This window comes from Heterocephalus glaber, unplaced genomic scaffold (genome assembly GCF_053883595.1).
Source record: "Heterocephalus glaber isolate CG9 unplaced genomic scaffold, H.glaber_assembly_v1.0 deba00001472, whole genome shotgun sequence".
In the NCBI taxonomy this organism is placed as follows: Eukaryota; Metazoa; Chordata; class Mammalia; order Rodentia; family Bathyergidae; genus Heterocephalus; species Heterocephalus glaber.
The window spans coordinates 73,636,871-73,655,625 of record NW_028258315.1 but is presented as its reverse complement, the minus strand read 5'-3'; the positions used below and the strand labels follow the sequence as shown (position 1 = coordinate 73,655,625).

The 18,755-nt window shown below is 40.9% G+C and overlaps 1 protein-coding gene across 12 annotated transcripts in view; it reads left to right on the top strand.

Moving 5' to 3' along the window:
- Positions 1-14,554: 14,554 nt before the first annotated feature.
- Positions 14,555-18,755, top strand: part of Rbms3 (RNA binding motif single stranded interacting protein 3) — a 1,369,918-nt gene continuing 1,365,717 nt past the window's right edge. For all 12 annotated transcript variants that reach the window (XM_013077038.3, XM_013077039.3, XM_021238654.2 and 9 more), the window contains exon 1: positions 14,555-14,770. In XM_013077038.3, coding sequence (XP_012932492.2) covers positions 14,555-14,770 — 216 coding nt within the window. The remainder of the gene's footprint in view (positions 14,771-18,755) is intronic.

Here is an 18,755-nt window from a genome sequence, read left to right as displayed (position 1 = left end):
AGCTTAGAGGACATACTAAATGAAATACACTAATTAGAACAGGACAAATACTACACAATTCCATTTATATGAGATGCCTAGAGAAGTCAAATTTATTGAGAAGAAAGTAAAATAGTAGTTTCTATAGGCAAGGTTTGAGGAACAGGGAGTTGTGAATAGGTACAGAGATTTGATTTTTGCAAATGAGAATTTTAGAGATGGAGGTGGTGATGGTTGCAAAGCAAAGTGACTTCATTTAATGCCACTGCTGTTCCCACCCCAGGGATGGAAATCCACAAGAAGGGCTGTGTTACCAGATCCCAGGACTTAGAACCACAGTGAGGGTTGCTTTTCAGAGAGTCCTGGGGCCACTGAGAAGGGGGTTTGTCTGGAAGAAGTTGGAACCACATTGAAGATGCAGATGCTGCAGGTGCAGCTGAGTCTGGAGTCAGGAATACCACAGGTTCTCCCCACTTTGTATCCTGCAGTCTCCCATCTGCACCTCCCTGGAACTGAAACTACTCAGAGACCAGTTAGCAAAGGAGCCTAGTTTCCTGTGACAGCAAACAGAGCAGGGGACACACACACAAATAAAAGTGAATGAACACATCAAGAAATGGATCTCAGAGCAAGTCTGCAGCAGAGAAGTATGCTAGGTTTTGAAAGATTGCTTTCCCTCTCATTCAAAAATCTCTCTAAACCAGGCATGCTGGCACATGGCTATAATCCCTGCTACTCCAGAGGGTGAGTCAGGAGGATCCTGAGTTGAAGGCCAGCCTGAACAACTGCTACCCCAAACAAAAATTTAAATAATTAAATACATAACTAAACACAAAAATAAATGACTGGGGATGTAACTCAATGGTAGAGTGTCCCTGGGTACTGAAAACAAAGAAACAAAAAGCCTCTCTTAAATTCTTTCTCATAACATCATGTTGTGTATCTTAAATATGCCCAATGAAATGTATTTAGAAAAGAAAAATTTAAAAAACTATATAGCTCCAGCCACTACAATGCTCAATGATACTTATTCATCTCAATTAAAGTAATTCACTTTCTATAGATTTAAACAAGAGTCTATAGGGAAGTATATTTGAACAATGGTTTAGCATTGCTTCATTTTGCTTGATTTCTGTCTTAATTATTTTTCTTATCACTGAGACTTAAAGAAGGGAAGGTTGAGAGGTTTTATCCATAGTCTGCTGATTCCAAGGCAGGGCTGCATGGTAGAGAGGCATGACAGAGGAGAAAGAGCTCATGACACTACTCTTATTGGCCATGCCCCCATGACCCACCTCTTACCACCAGACTTCACCTCCAACATCACACCCAGCTATAAACCCATTAGTGGACTAATCCAGTGATGAATATCAAACACCTATGATCTAGTTACCTCCCAAAAGCCCAATCTATGAACATATGAGGCTTTGGGGAGACACCTAGATATAAACCACAATTTCTGTTGGGAAAATCCAAGCACAAGTGAAATAAATTTCTTGCTTTCCTTCAAACTTGGATCAGAGTTCATTTCCTTTTTTTCTGGCCGTTTCTCTCTATATTTCACTCACCCTGAATCTAACTTAATGTTCCTTTTCTTTGCAACCCAGAAGTGGAAAGTACTTGGAATATAATACTTATCTCAATTTTTAACATTTTATTGATCGGTCTTTTCCTTTAACATAAGCCTATTGAGAATAAAGATAATGTGTATGTTCGTACATGTGTGTGTACTATTGTGTCTCTATCATTAATAACTAACTATAACCAATTCAGAGTCAGACAATAAAATTTAAAAGAAAGAATAAACAAATATGTTATCTAATGAAATGGAATTAATGAATTTCAAAAGGTTAGATATGGAAAGATGGGAACTAGAGGAGCCAAAGCCATGTGTGAGCTGTTCAGCTTTGGTGATTAGAAACAATGGTGCTGACATGTAAATGGCAAAGAACAGGGTAAAGGTTGGTTTTAAATAAAGAGCTTGTGAGATTCAAACAAATACTCAAAAGTGTGGAACTGGCCTCAGACAGATGTCAGGGCTTGGAGATGTCAGACTTAAAAATTTGGAAGTCATCTTTATAAAGGAATTTACAGAGGAGTCTTTTTTTTTTTCTGCAGATGGCCACAACAGTGCTTCTTCCTATCCCACATGCTCTTCTGCTGATGTAGGAAACAGTGAGGATCCCAGAAGATAACTCTTTAACAGAAGATAGGAGCAAGAAGTGGCTTTTATTAGGCCGGTGGCTTAGCGAGTGATCCCTTTCAGTGAATGAGTCCTGTCAATCTTGAGAAGCCTGAATCTCAGTTTGCACTTCCTTATATACCTCTTTTTACATATACAAAGCTTAATTCCATTGGAGTTTCCCTGGAAATACAGCAAGCAGGATTTACACAAAGCAGAGCCGTGGAGAGCAAAGAGTTCTGGCAGGACTTTCTGATTCTGTTACACTCCTTTGGTGACAGATTACAGAAGTTGTCATGGCTGCTCAAGTATATTCTACTGAGCATAGCTAACAAGTTAACCCATAGTTGCCTAGTAACACAGTTAACCCATAGTTGCCTAATTGCACAATTAATTCATAGTTGCCCAATTCCATATGGAGGGGTGGTCTCCTCTCTCACTACTACTTTACTTCTAGTGCTCTATCAAGAGGTAGTCTGTTCCTTGAACCTGGAAGGGTCTCTGGGTTTGCCTCAAACAACAGAGAATAGCAGAGATGGCCCTGTATAACTAAATCATAAAAGCTCCATGTACTTCTGCTTATTAGGTTTTACTAGGTTCTATGTGTTTGGAACCTAGCCACTGTGCTGAAGGAAGCTCAAGCACCACCTGATGAATCTCAAGCACCATCTCATATGGAAAGGAGCTGAGGCTCTGAGTCACATCCTCTCAGCTCCCAACTAATAGCAAGTCCCAACTTTCTGAGCCACTTTCAATGTGGAGCCTATAGTCCCTACTTGAGCTGCTCCAGCTGATGCTGCGTGAGGTAGAAGCATCTCATATCCCCAACCTCTATCCAAATTGCATCTCTATTAGCAAGTGACTGTTATCACCTAGAGGTAATCTGTTATGCAGCAATAGATCATTGCTCCATGAATAGGTAGATGAAAGCATAATAAAATTTGCATCAAACAGGCCTCAGTTCAAATCCTTGGTTCTGCCTCTATCATGATTGTGGCTTTAAGCATGCTACCTACACTGTCGGAACCTTGGTTTCCTTGTACATAAAATGCACCTATCAATATCCATTGCAGAGGACAGTTTTGATTATTAAAGGGATGTTGTATGTAAAATGACTAATGCTGTGCTTAACCTCTAGTGATTAATAGTGAATGCTATAGGTAATTTGGTGAATTCTCTGAAGAAAGACAGTGCAAAACAAGTCACATGGAGATTGACAGGAAAGAGTGAAAACAAAAGTTAGTCAAGGAATAGTCAAGGAAAGAGGAGAATTCAAGACTGAGGAGCATATTGAGAAGGACTGAGTGAAGTAAAGGAGAGAAACCTGATGATGACCAAGGAACCAGAAAGGGCACTGACTTCTGCCGTGGAGAGGAGACTAGTAACAGATAATTGTACAGAGTCAACAGAGGACAGAGCAGAGAGCTAAAAGCCTGAATGCTGAAGGGTAGAAAGAAAGTGAAGAAAAAAAGCAAACAGCTGGTGCTCACTTATGGTTTAAGTTCTATGTATGTATGATATTTTGAGGGACATGAGAATGCCTATAATACTACAAAGTTATATTATCACCTATTGAAATTTCAACTTACCCATATAGTGGTCCTACTCTTTTCTGTAGAATGCATCCAGGTGGGTCTTATGACTCATTAACCACACTCAGCTGGTTTTCCCTATGAGCTTATTTATCATGCTTATTACTGCCCCCATAGATTAGTTTTTCTTAAGTGTTTCATATTTACATTTTAATTTCCCAGTTTCCCAAAAGCCTTACTTTCTGGATCTAGAGTATGTGATTAATTCATGGTGCAATGCTCAGATTAAGGGTGCTAGGACTAAGGGTGTAAGTGTTATCTTCTCTAAGGGCAGGTAGCCTGGACACAATGTAGGGGACAGAAAGAGGCTTGCTGCTAATTATTCATAGTTGGTCACTTGGGCTTGCTTGCTTTTGCTGTCTTCTACCTGTCATGAACTGTTTCTCCTCTGTGATGCCCCTCTGCCATGGCACTCTGTCTTGGAGACAACAAACCTATGAACTGAAACCTCTATAAACTATAAAATAAATAAACCCTTCCTCATTTAACTTTGGGTGTTGGGTATTTTGTCTCAGCAACAGGAAAAGTAACTAAGTCAGAATTTGGTACCAGAAAAGTGGGGCTGGTACTGTGACTGTACCTAACCATGTGGTTCAGGTGCCTTTGGAACTGGTTTGTGGCAAGAGTTTGGAGAGGTTCAGAGATGCTGGTTGAAAAAGCAGGCCTGGAATGCCTGAAGCTATACTTGATGGGAGATTCTTTTCAGAGCTCAGAAAACTAGAATGCTGGTAGAAATGCTGCCAGTAAACCATTTCTTGGGGGGTTTCTGTTGGGAAGAAGGAATGCATTGGCTGTTGGACTCCAGAACATGTGTGTTATGCCTTGGGAGAAAATTTGGCTGCATTTTGCACATGTCTAGAGACTTTGGCTGAGATTGAGATTAAGGGCAGTGTTCTAATTAATCTTGCAGAAGAAATTTCAAGACAGTTTAATGTTGAGGCCATGGCATGGCTGCTGTTGGGTCATTTTAACCAGAGCTATGTTGAGGATCAAGAGCAAAGAGTACAGCAAAATTATTTAAAATGTTGTTGGTTTGGCCAGAAAGGAAGCTCCAGTAAAGCTGTAGACTGCAGAGCAGACAATAGATACAGCAGAGGAGATCTTGATTGCTGATAAAGAACAAGAGAATAGAAAAGATGGCAGAGTGGCTTGCAGAGGAGAAACAGTTCATGGCAAGCAGAAGACAGCAAAAGCAAGCAAGTCCCAGTGACCAACTATAAATAACTAGCAGCAAGCTATGTGAAAGCCTAGTTTCCAAATAGCTTATTATTGTTTTTCTTTGTTTTAAGACTTGGGATTGAACCCAAGACTATTACAATAAGATACATCCCCAGCTCTGTTTTATTTTTAAATTTTATTTTGAGACAAAGTCTCAGTTGCTAAATTGCCCAGACTGGGCTCAAACTTGCAATTCTCTTGCCTCAAACTTCCAGAGAGCTGGGACTACAGGTGTGCGCTACTATGTCCAGCTTGTTTTAGTTTTTTAAAGATTAAATTTTTCCAAGAAAAGATGCACATAGAAAAGTCTTCATATAAAAGGTTTTTAATATTCATTCTCAAACATTTATTTAGTTCACACCACATACAAGAGACTACATTAGGTGGGTCTTCTAAAATATATTATTCTAAGGAATGAAAGATAATTTCTGGTTTAAAAAACCAAACTATGAAAATTTAATATTTATTCAACATTTGTAAGATAAAAGGGACTCGCCAGAGCACCTCTGCAAGCTCTATACCTCCTCCCTGAATTCTTTGGTTTGCTCAGCAGAAATGAGGGTGATACTAATGAGAGGTAGGTCAGGAGTTTAGAGCTTGACGGTTTTGTGCTAGGAATGTTAAATGTGACCAGTCTTCTAAGATCTAATAAGTTACTTCTGATCTCGAGATGAGTGTGGCTGGTAGAACTCATGGTAATGCAGTAGCCAAGTGGGCCAGTGAACAGTCACAAAGCAGTGCGAGGAGCTGTCCATGGTTTAAAAAATCTCTGGCCACAGGAGGCACTAGGCAGCTAGAGACTGAGACATGGGACGAGGGATACAGGGCTGGAATTGATGCAGAATTTACTTGGTGGTGGTGGTGGTGGTGGTGGTGGTGGGTAAGTAGTGCAACATTCCTAGTCTCTCTCTACTCTTACTCCCTCTATTACAAACAAGGTGCTGAGTAAATTTAGCAAAACATAAACAGAGTTTCCCAGTCTCTCTCTTTTTTTAATCTTTTTGGAGCTAGCTACCTACAGAGCACATACCCACATTGCCATGACTGAGTGGATTTTCTTGCTTGATCTTAGTGTTCAGAAATAAGAAGACCATTTGGTCTATATTGCCTAACCCAGACTTTATCAGTAGTGGAAGGGATATTTTGGCCCTGAATAGTCTTTGGGCCTTATTTTTCAGTTTAAGAACTTGGGTGGATTATTTATTAGGTGACCTTTTGGAGACACCTGTGAGATCCACTGGGAAAACATTCTGGTTGCTGAAATCCTGGTGTGCATACTATGGTTTACCTTTGCTCTTCCTGGTGAGCTCATATTATTTTGAGGCATGCTTAATCAAGTATCTGCATTGCTGCTGTATACAAGGCAAAGGCTATCATCTGCTTTATGTCTAACGGCTCTAATGTCTAATAGGGATCATAGTAAACTAACTATATGTGGGGCATGGATTTCTAGTGAGGCAGCTCAGAACCCAAGCTGGGAGGCTGAAATCAAAGTAAAGACAGAAGGAGTATAGGAGAGTGTATTCTTCTATGGGGCATTCAGAAGCACTAAGTCTAGAACCAGCTCGGCACAGCTCACATTCTGCACCAGATTCAGAAAGTCAAAAGGGCCAGCTCCCTAAGGCAGAATTATGCCAATATTGCCTGGGCAGAATGTGACTGCTCCTAAAACTGAACTGTCCTGGAAAATTTTCTGGTAACTCAGAAATTAATGTTCAAAACCCAACATCCTGGGGATTTTTATGTCTATAAAGTACACCTATCATTTTAGTCATCTGTTAAAGAAACATGTATGTTTGAACAAGTGAAGGATGGTAGAGCCTCCAAACAGTGAGGAGAAGAGCTACTCAGGTTTGTGGCTTAATTTTAGTAATTTGTATTGTTAGGCATATAACATCACCAAAGCTGTACAAACATAAAAATGTGGTTGGGCTTTTTAGTCCATCACTGAAGGGAGTAGTCATGTCTTCTTTCATCTTCACTTTATTTCTTCCTTTCTCAGGTGGTTTGATGTGGAGTATGAAAAAGCCTTTCCTCCATGACCCAGGAAAAAGAGTTTGTGTGGGATGGATCTTAGGAGGCGTGCATAAAAGTCAGGATGTTTTAGATTGTCTGAGCTCCCAGCCAGCCTCCTGAAGCCATACTGTCTGAAGTCCCCTAGAGTTTGCTTCCCAAGAATAACAGAAGTCTATTTATTGATTTCAGTTGCTATGAAGTGACCATCCTGCAGAAGTGAGGATGTTGCCCTTAGCTACACATTTCTTTGTGGGAATAATTGTGAATCCCACGGAACCAAGACAGCACTCGGCAAAGTACAGGCCTAGGTGAAATCATTTCCTAGTTTTAGTCTGTTTCATAAAATACATGAAAGAAGCCTAAGATATAAATAAGTGAATGAACACAATAAAGGAGAGATGGTGGAAAACAATAAAGAAGACTTTTGGAAATGGAGAAGAAGATTGGTGGGGGAAATTAGGGAGAGAAAGGTAAAGGGATAAAAAATGATCAAGATATTTTATATGCATGTACCAATCAATTCTCCTAAATGATCATCACTATTTATGGCAAACATACACTAATAAAAGGGGAGGGGGAAAGATGCACTGGGCTCTGTCTGCTCTGAAGTAATATAGATCTTTTTCCAGTTGAAGGAAAGGTCTGATTTTAACACTGTTCTTTTCCCTCTCAAGTAGGGATTTTATTGTTTCTGTTCTGCTTTTCTGAAGTGTGTCAGTTAAAACAATCTGAATATCCCAAATGATCCTTTTCTTATCATTCCCACCTCACAAAGAAGGTGACACAATTCCTGGAGGTGATTTCGAGTACACACTTAATAGATACAAGCAGTGCTATTAGGAAGGTGGCTGCTGCTGTTGTTCCTCTCATGCTGCTGAAGACACTAGAGGGCTGGTGTCAATCTTCAAACTATGTGCAGTTTTTTCCCCCAATTTCTCCTCTTCTCTTAGCTCCAGTCCCCTCCTGTCTTGTGCCTTTCCATTCCATTGACTCCACAGATTAGAGACTGATATACATTCAGACTGTTGAGTACATTGCTATTCTAAGTTTTATTTGCTATCTTCTGTCACTGTTAACTTCATGATTTCTTTTTTGTTTTGTGTTTCATCTCCTATTCTGAGACTAATCTTTGAGTTTTGATGTTTACTTTCAACATAGATGCACTCTTAATGTATTCGGTTTTCATTATGCACCAAAAAGAGACTGGGGGTGGGAGTGTCTTTATGTGTCTTCTACCAAGAATCCATTTGCAGTCTTTTGTCTCTTTTTCCTAAGGCAGTTTCCAAATGCTCCCCATGTCTGCTAAAGTTTGAAAAGGCTGTAAAATTAAAGCTACATAATTATGAATACTATGAAAGAGGTTTTGACAACTTTTGGTGGCATTTAATTCAAGTTAAACTCCTCTCATTCAAAATAATAAGCATAATGCTACTTATTATGTAAATGAGGTGGCAAGGCAGATGTTTTTCATCCTGGTGCATTCACTAGGGATTAATACATACAAAAGCTGAGTAGGAGGGGCCAGTGTTCAATTTAGAAACCTGAATAAGGGTGAAGCAAGAGGAAGGATGATTACTTTGGAGACAGGTTGTCCAATACTGGAACCACTAACCACATGAAACTATTTATATTTAAATCAATTAAAATGAAATAAAATTCAAAATTCAATTTTTCAGTCACGTTAGCCATAATTCATGTATTAAAAGCTACATGTGGCTGGTGGCTCCTTATTGAAGAGCATAAAGAACATTTTGATCATTGCAGATTAGATAGTGGTGCTAACCACAGAAGAGCTAAAATAGAAACAGGGATGTCTGTAGAGTCTTCTAGCAACTGGAACTTTATCCATAAGGGCCCTACAAGGTTCTCAGAGTGGGTGTAGATCCATGAAGAGCCAAGAGATGTAGGAGTTAGGATGAGGTTGCTGGTTGAGTGTCACCTCTGCCTCTCACAGGATACACCAGAGCTGTGCTTTTCAGTGTTTATATATACTTTCTTACCATCTGGGCATCTCAGAATGCAAACTGATGAAGTAGGTCTAGGGTAGGGCCTGAGAGCCAGAGTTCATAGCCAGTTCCCAGGTGGTACTGGTGTCACTCATCTGCAAACCACACTTTGGGAAGTGAGGTACTAAAGCCCTTCACAGCAGCTACCTGTGTTACAGGGATATCCCATGAAGTTAGTGAAATAACTTGATGAAAGAACCCTTAGTTATTGCAGGTTGGTACCAGGGTACATTTCATAGCCCATAAAACTGAGTCATTTTACATTAAAGTCCTGCTGCCAAAAGTAGAAGTTGCTGTCATGTTACCAAGAAAGAAAAAAAAAATCTCATTAGAAAATATTGGGTACATTAATTTGCATCTGTAATAGGTGGTACTCTAATTTATCTTTGCAGGCACATTTGTTTTTCAGATTCAGGAAGGACATTCTTTTTTCTTTTCTTTTCTTTTTTTAACTAGCACAGAAGGAACTGCTGCCCCATGGAAACATGGTTTTCATATATAAAAATTCAGGCTATAGAAATGTTTCTCAATCCTGTCTGCACAATTGGAATCACCTGGGGGAACTTTTAAGTATTACCGTGTTAAATTGCACCCTGAGATTTTTGTTTAATTAAAGGGGAAATCACTATTTTTTGAACACTCCCAGGACTCTAACATGCAGCCACAGAGAAGCTTTGACAATAGCAGTGGTTCTCAAGGCTAAACATGCATCATGATCCAGCCTTGTTATAACATAGATTGCCAGACTCTGCCCCTAGAATTTCAGATTGGGCAGGTAGGATTGGGTGGGGCACTAGAATTTGCATTTCTAACAAGTTTTGAGGTGGTGCTACTGATCACAGTTGGAGAATCATTGCCAGAACTGATTCACAGTCTTGGCTAAACACTGTAATCATCTGGAAAGGTTTAAAAACTACTGATGCTTAAATCCCACCTCCAGAGATTCTCATATGACTTATCTGAGGTTTAGTCTGAGTAATAAAGATTTTTGAAAGTTCCTTATGTGATAAAATTTGAGAACCATTGAAGAAAATAAAGTATCTTTTAGGTCTAAAGACCAGAAGCACTGGAATCATATTTTTTGGTCAGAAATGTAGATTCTCAAGCCCAACCCAAGACCTTGCTGAGTCATAATCTGCATTCAACCACATTCTCCAGATGACTTCATGTTTATTAAAGTTGAGAACCACTGTGCCAGTTAGCTTTTCAAAAAGTAATGTATTAATTTATATATGCATGCATTTCAAAGAAATTCTAGTAATGATTTCTGATATTTCCTAAAAATATTGAGGCACATAATTAAGTCCAAATTTCTTAAAATTGTTGAAGCTTTAGAAGATTATCACTGCATAGACTTAGACTTGTCAGTTTTTGTTTGCACTGTAACCAAGGACATTGATAATGCTAGCAGGAAGAAATTATGAACTTTCAAGTCTCAAGGTTATCAATAATCAAGTTTTTCACATGTTTACATGGATTACATAAAGTACTTTTTAGGTTAATGCATTTTGATTTTAGAAAATTGTACACTTCCAATAGGAAGTTATGAGCCATGTATATCATAGATATAATCTTAATTATAGAACTTTTCATTATATATCAGTAAGATAGAGGCTAGAAGGGTAGGCAGGGCATTATTCTCAAAATAATGCCTTGTGGAAAAAAAAGGGTATCACAAAGTGTTTTCCTAATAAGTTTTTTTCAGTAGTATTTTATGGTAATAGGCTAAAAATTATAACATAGGAAAATAAAACTTGAATGTGTTACGAATCATTTGGAGATCTTATTAAATGCAGGTTTTGGCTCAGTGGGCCTATGGTGGGGACTAGTACTGCATTTTGACTCAACTGCTAGATGGTTTGAGGCTCTGGACCATATTTTGAGTAACAAGGGGTTAGACAGACTAGGCTCTTAGGACACTGTAAATTCGTCTCAGTGACAGAAAATCAAGTGGTCTGGTATAAATAGGAAGGGTGATTTTGTTAAAAGTGCTGATTTACTAAATTTGAGGCATCAGAGAAAGAGACAGCAAAAGGTCAAACTTATTCATAGACCCATCATTAATGGAAAGTTAATAGGGAGAAGAACAGTCATTTAAGGCAACTGCAAAATAGTAACACAAATACCTCAGATGACTAGTAGGGCAAAATTTTCAAAATGTTGCAAGCTGTCTACATGCTTGAAGTAGCAATTTACATGCATAATTAGGTGCAATCAACAGTTTTGAAATGTAGTATATTTTCTCAGCCTGTATTTACTTATGACAGATGCTAAAAAAAAAATCTGTGTGCCCCAAAAAACAGGGGCAAAAGAAAGAGAAATATCTGCATTTAATAATAGGAATCTTTAAAAGCACATGAATAAATTTAGAACAAATTTATTTGAAGCATTTTATTTTTCTTTGGATTTAATCTTCATTTAAGCCTCAAAAGAAGTTCACAAACACATTTTGGAAGTAACAGGCATGGAAGAATAATAACTTACCAGTCAGTTATTCCAGCTCCTGTCTGAACTGACTTGTGATTTTTACTTTTATATTGTAGAAGAAAAATCTGTCAAATTCAAAACTTTATTGCATAATACAATATGGTTTATTCTGTCTTCAGAAGGGACTTTCTTTTCTGATGATGCCAAATATCTTTTAGAAAATTTGAAGATTAATTAAACTGGTAGTTTCTTCTTCCTAAATCAAGGTCTTCTGATAAATGACCAAGGTGAATTTTTATCATCTTACCTTTCTCAGTTTAACAATGAATGCTTGTTGGGTTTTCTTGCTAGGTGCTATGTGATTTGCTAAGCACATTACACAGATAATCTAATTTACCATAATAAAAATCCTGTAAGAATTGTTGGTTTATTACCTGTGTGCTGGAGAGGAAATGGAGAGTAAATAACATCGTAAAAGCGACATAGCTGTATATTTATTTCCTTGACTGGTACCTTACTACATATGGGGTCATAATGTCTTTTAAACGTATAGTGAAGCCAGGCCAAGTGGTTCATGCCTTTAATCCCAGTCCTTTGAGAAGGTGAGGTAGGACAATCACAAATTTTGAATCCAGCCCCTGCAACTTAGTGACTGAAACTCTGATATATAAATATGCTGGGAATGTAGCTCAGTGAGAAGGCCCTAGGATCAACACCCAGTACCGCAAAACAAACAAAACTCACTTTATTATTTTTTTTAACCCCAACTTGAAATCCAGTTTATAGTGTTGTGGCAAAGCGTAATAGCTTGGTGGGGCATAGCCAAGTGTTACAGCTCAGTGTTGCAGCTACCGCAATTCGAAAACAAGACTCCTGCGGTCAGCGGAAAAACCCTCAGGCCGTGAGGAGTTCCTACTTCAGGAGAGGCTCCTTATATAGTGATCTACAAGGGTAGGTGAGCATGCTCACAGAAGCAGAGGGGCGGAGTTACAGAACATTCCTGAAAGGGGCGGAGCTAATGGGACATTCCTGAGAGGGGTGGAGCTAACAGAACATTCCTGAGAGGGGATGAGTTTAACAGAACATTCTTGTAACAGGCAGAGTTTGACAGAACATTCCTGAGAGGTCACAAGTTCAAATAGTTACAAAACATTTTTTTTTTTTTGGAACGGGGGATCGAACTCCGGTCCTTGAGCTTGCGGGGCACGCGGTGGAACCACTGAGCTAAATCCCAGGCAAAACATTTTGATACAATAGGCAGGAGGCTGCCCGGCACCAGAAACTCTTACATTTCTGGAACTAATCATTCTGTGGGGAAAAAACCATGGAGGCAAGGCAAGAGCCTGTCATATTGTATAGTATTGCTCTATCAATAGAAATGTTGAAGAAAAAGAGATCGAGTAATTCAGTCCCCAAACTTTTTCTTTCCAAAAGCACGTTCATGTTGCATTATCCTAATTGGCTGTCTGCACTGATTAAAGTGGCAATTAATTTCTGTCACACTTACATGCAAAGTCAGAGATTAAGAGATTTCAGTGAAGGATGAACCCTAATGATGTGCTCTTGTGCATCTATTGGAATAGCGTGCAAGTTGTGTTTAAATTAATGCAAAGCAGACATGAGATGAACAATGAAATTTTTCCAGTTTCATTGGGCAAGTGTTATCTGTTTTACATTATATGTTGAGAGAAAAAGCTACCCTCTGTTAGGAAATGTATGAATAGTTCATCCATTTGGGGGCATGATGGAACCCCAAGCCAGAACAATAGGCTCTATTTAATACTAAACAGGTTCTTAATAGCCCGCTATTTCTCTCCAGAGTTGGTCCTTCTTAGACTTGTCGAGTTCACTTAGCTGTTCTACTGAAGTTGTAAGCTACTCCCCAGGACCAAGTGGTGTGAAAATGTAGAAGTCACGCTGATACCTGACTGACGGTGAGCCCCAGGGTAAGGATTTCCGAGTCTCTCCCCGCTGTCTCTTCCATGTTTGCGGACGCAGTTTGCTCCTGTCCGTAGGGTCCCCAGCGGAGCTTCCTGGAGTCTAGCTCCGGCAGCACCGGAGAACTCCCCACTTGGGAGAGACAGCGCCCAGCTGGAGCCCACCCCGGGGCGCGTTGCCGGAAAAGCCTGGCAGCTACTCCTTGTTTCTCCCTCCTCCTCCCCCGCCGCCCCTCAGCTGCGGACCTTCACGCCACCTTCCCGCGCACGGGAGACTCGGGTCCTCATCAGCCCTGCGGGGCCCCACCCCTGCCCAGTTCTAACCCGCGATGGGTCCGGAGGCAAGGTTAGGTCGATTTCCTGCCCGGAATTTGCCGCCGTGTTCTCCTCTCCTCCGGTGCCCTGGAGCGGGGCTGGGCTGTGCCAGGCCACTTCGGAGCGGAGCTCTGGGACTCACTGGCCCTCGCTCGCCGGGGAGGGAGGGGGCCTCGGAGGTGGGGGTCACCTGGGGGTCCGGGCAGGCTCACCAGCCTCCAGCCCCCCACGCGCCCCTCTCCCAGTCCTCCCGCCGCCACCTCGCCCAGGTCGGGAAACCCGCCTTCCTTTGGCTCCTGTGCGCAGGGGAGGGTAGGAATGAGGGTCGGCGCGTGGTCAGCCCGGGGACGGTGGATTTCGCGGACACCCGACGTTCCCTATCCCTGCCACTTTGGTCCGGCAGATCCCGGCGATCTGGTTTGTTCTTCCAGTAACTTTGTTCGGAAGGCTGGAGGGGAGGGGAAGCGCCACGGGGCCCCAGGAGAGCTGGAAGGCGGCGAGCATCGGAGGCCCACTGGAGAGCGCGCAGGTCCCCGGGCGTCCCCGGGCCGTGCGCGCGGAGGAGCAGAGGCGCCGCCGCCGAGACGCGCTCCGCTTAGCGGGACTGCCGGGGGCGCCGGAAGGCCACCGCTCCAAGGACGCGCCGCCGCTCCCGCTGCTCCCGCCGCTCCCGCCGCTCCCCGGCCCGGGCGCCGCCAGTGCCGGAGCCGAGCAGAAGAGCGGGGCTGCGGGGAGCGCGGGCGAAGGGTGGCAGGAGGGAGGGCGCGCGGGAGGCGGCCCCTCCTCGGCGAGCCATGCGTGCCGCGGGCAGCTGAGGAGCCGCCGGGCGCCGCTGCCAAGTCTCCGCTCCGCTTTTGTCTTGCCCTCCAGTTGAATGGGAAGATGGAGATGGATGTTGAGGGAGTTTCTCCGCGCCCGGAGCCCATCCCCCGCTCCCAGGGGGCTGGCGGAGCCTGCCAGGCGCCGGCATCACGGACCCAGCCCCAGCCGCAGCGAGAACAGCCTCTGCCTCAGGATGAACTGCCCGGCGAGAGTGCAGGCGCTGAGGACAGCGAAGGTCCCGAGAGGAGACCCAACGGCGAGAAAGGCGAGAGCAAGGTAGGTCCACGGTGTCGCCGCTGTGACATCTTTTGAACGAAATCGAGGAGCTCGCATAGTGCCTGTCACTTTAACCCCTCCGCTGCTCCCCCAACCCCCTTACCTCGCTCGCGTGGGGGCGGGGGGGGGCAGATGTGGAGGTGGCGTGGGATGGCAGGTAATCCATGGGCGATAGTGACTTTCCCAACTGGAAGGCGTGTGCAGAAGTCTGTCCTGGTTTCGGTGTTCAGTGATGTGTGCAGAGAAAAGTCTTCTGGTACATGCGATGTGATGGTTAGGACAGAGCAGGGCACCTCTGGGAGCAGTGTGGAGACCTTTGCTTGCCCTCACGGTTGAACAGAGGCGTACTGGATGATACTGGTTTAGAGAAAACACGTCTTCAGGAGCTGCCAAGTGGCTTCAGAGACTCCTGGAGCGAGGTGACATCAACCTAAAGATAACAATGGGAGCAAAGTTTGGTTCATTTGCAGAATGGAGAACATTGCTTAACCCAGCTCTAGGCTGGATGTTCTCCTCACCTGGTATCCTCTTACTTAGGACAGCAGGGACCAGGAGCCTGACAGCAGGTGAACCCCTCAAATCGTTTGCAGCCCTGCTGTGTCATTGTAGACTAGAGGACAGCTGCTACTTACTGGGCAGAGAGGAGTTGTTCAGGTAATTGAATTTCAGTAAGAAATGGCCCAGATGCCATTCTCTAGTGCTAATGTTTCTTCTGCTGAGGAAATTGTAGAGGAAGTGGCATAGAAAATAAGGCCTTGGTAATATTAATAGAGTGTATTTATTACAGCTTTGTCTCAGCCTTCTGTTGTCTCCATAGGTACTTGGACTTTAGTTTTGTGGAAGCTGATGTTGTTTAATTGTATCTGTGTAAAGTGTACACGTGTATTTGTTAATACATTTTGAAACTGGCTAATATTGTGGGAAAGTGGTTCAACAAATCGGAATATTAGAACCAATGAATAGTCAATCTACTTTTCACTTTTGCTCATGTAACGAAATGTTTGGGAAAAGAGGCACTTCTGGTGGTTAGAAGCATCTCTTGAAGAGCTCCTCCTTGGAGATTGCTTCGGTTTCTGCTGGATCTTTCCAAAAACACAAGTAGATTAAACAATTACCCCAAACATATCAAGATCACATTGAATGTTGCTCTTCTGTGTTTGGAGCCAACTCATTTAACAAGTTTGGATTTGCAAATGTTCAAATTGTTTTGCATTTTGAAACTGAGCTAAGAGTCAAGATTGTTGTTCATCTACCAAAATCAATATTGTTATTTAAATGGCAGCCTACCAAGGAACTGGAATTTGAACACACTCTAGTCTTCACAAATGCATAGGAGATTTACGTTGTGAAAACTGTGATGAATTTTAATATTCTAATATCCTCAGTTTTCCAGTTGCTCCTGATTTCATGAATATTTAATTCTGTCATGACTGCATATTTACTACTTTAAATGACTGCTCGGTTTTATGGAATAACCGTAACTGAACATCATGTTGCCTAATTGAACTTTAAGTCTTTTGCAAAAATAGGCATGGAGAATAATTAAAATATACAGCCAGTGCTGCCATTTACATATTGTCTGCTCATATACCCTGAGCATGAGAAATTCCTGCGATCAGCAAAAATCTGTGCTTATTTGTTTCTCTTTGCTGCACCATGCAGACTGTCTAATGTTCTACCGGTTGTGGGGCATAAGAAAGGCAATGCTCTGAAATATTACAGCCGGTGAAGAGAGGACTGAAAGCAGGTTGATTACATTTAGTTAATTAGCATGTTCAGATAATTGAGTATTCCAATGATGTGATTTGCTTCATGTTTGTCTGCAATTTCTGGAAATGGAAACAAAATACTACTTTTCTCCCTCCAGGTGTTTGCCTTAAAAATTATGATACATCCTTCTCTTAACCTAGAAATCAGCTGTATTAACCCTTGCTTGTCTCTGGTACTCTCCTAATGGTTCTTGTGAGTTTGAGGATGGTTAAGGTTCAGACCTTTGTAACTGTTTTTATTTTTGATTGAACTAAGTTATAAATTGATTTTTCTTAGCAAATCCTAGTTTCATTTGTGGGAAGACCTTTGGGTATTTGACCAGCATATTCTACTAAATTATTAATGGAAGACAAACTAGGATAAAGTGGAATCTGGTTCTACCAGGCTTTTTGAGTGAGATGGGTAGATTATAACGGTAAAGTTTAAAAACAGGAAGTAAAAATACATATTACACTATTATGTTTTCTCACAAATAATAATAAAATATGAATTTTGAAAACTGAATTATTTATCTTAAATATTTCACCATGTAAGAGTAGCATAAATAGGATGTGAATGGATATGCCTCTTGAAAAATAAAGCGTTGGAGGAGTAGCAGCATTATTATTATTATTATTATTATTTTTTAAGATTCTGGTTTGGGGTCCTGATTTATTTTCTCCAAAGTTTATCTCAGTTGTTCTATGGGATAAAAATTGGCACTTAGTGGCAGATCAGCTTGTCTTTTAAATTGCAGGTTCATGGTCATATGTCCTCTGAAAATCTCTGAAATAGGAAGAGGTTAGAAATCTGGATCCGTCAAGGGATTTTTCTTTTTTTGCACCAGTTTTATGATGTGACTGATGCTTTCTATTCTAGAATAGTGATGCCCAATTCCTCTCTAGCAACTACTCTTCAAAGAAATGTTGCAGCAACTACATATTGTATATGCTTTGATTCCACGAGATGGAAAAGACCCTAAATCAACCATTGATTCCTTCTCTGTTCTTTTACATTAAACCTTTATAAAAAGCAGTCTCTTTTGGAGTCATCTAAAGACAATATGATAATAACCTTTGCTGATCTCCTGAGATATTTTCTCACCTGTTATTTCAAGATCTTCTTCCTTATATGTAAAAAGAGGTTCTAAACTGGACAAATCTCTTTATCTAGTCCTAGGAATAAAAATAAAAAATAGAGGGCTGGGGATTTAGCTCAGTGGTTTCACCGCCTGCCTCACAAGCACAAGGTCCCGAGTTCAATCCCAGGTACCAAAAAAAAAAAAAAAATAAAAAAAAAAAAAAATAAATAAATAAATAAATAAAAATAGTCACTGTCCTTAAATAAGACTTTCAAATCCTTGATTGTGGATCTAGTCACCCTTTAAACTTTCTTACCAACTTTCCTGCAGGCTCTGAATATCCTTTTAGTGATTTTAAAAACTCTTCTGTAATGCTCTGTTCATACTGAATAACTCTTGTATGGGTGTTTCTTAAACTTCCTTTGGAAAAGTTTTTTTCGTTTCTTTTTCTTTTTTTTTGAGGATCACTCTGGTATATTATGTTCTCTATGTTGTCAAGTTGCCTAAACAAATGTGCAAATTTTTCTACTGAACCTAAATGAATAAAAGAAATGATTATTTGTTGTCTATTTCAGCTTCATCTTATTCTTATATTTTCCTTTTTTCTTCCTTACTGTGTACATTTTTTCTACTTCCTCCTCTCCCCCCCCCACACCATTTACCACAATGCTGTATTGTATATTTATGACCCATATGTGAAGTATCATGATCAAACTTTCTTTTATGTGCAGCTTTCATTAAAGCCTTGTCTTGCAAGACATGTTCTTCTTTTGTGACTTTGAACTGGAAGACTTTGTGCTGTTGCTACCAATAATAATTCATTGATGAAAATGATTCAAGATTCTAAGTTCAAGTGCATTCATTTCATCAGTAATGCTGCCTTTAATATTCGGTTTATTATATTTTTAAAAGCCTTTCATTTTGAAATAATTTTAAATTTATGGTGAAATTGTGAAAGTAAGATAGAGTTCTGCATACCTTTACCAAACTTTTTCTGTTGTTGATATCTTATTTAATCGTGGGTTGCATATCACAATGAATAAATTAACCTTCTACAATGGTATTAGCGAAACTTGAGTGAATGTATAGCATATCAGTGTTTTCCATTCTATTCTTGTAGTATTACATAAGGCCTTTTTGAAAAACACCCTGAGA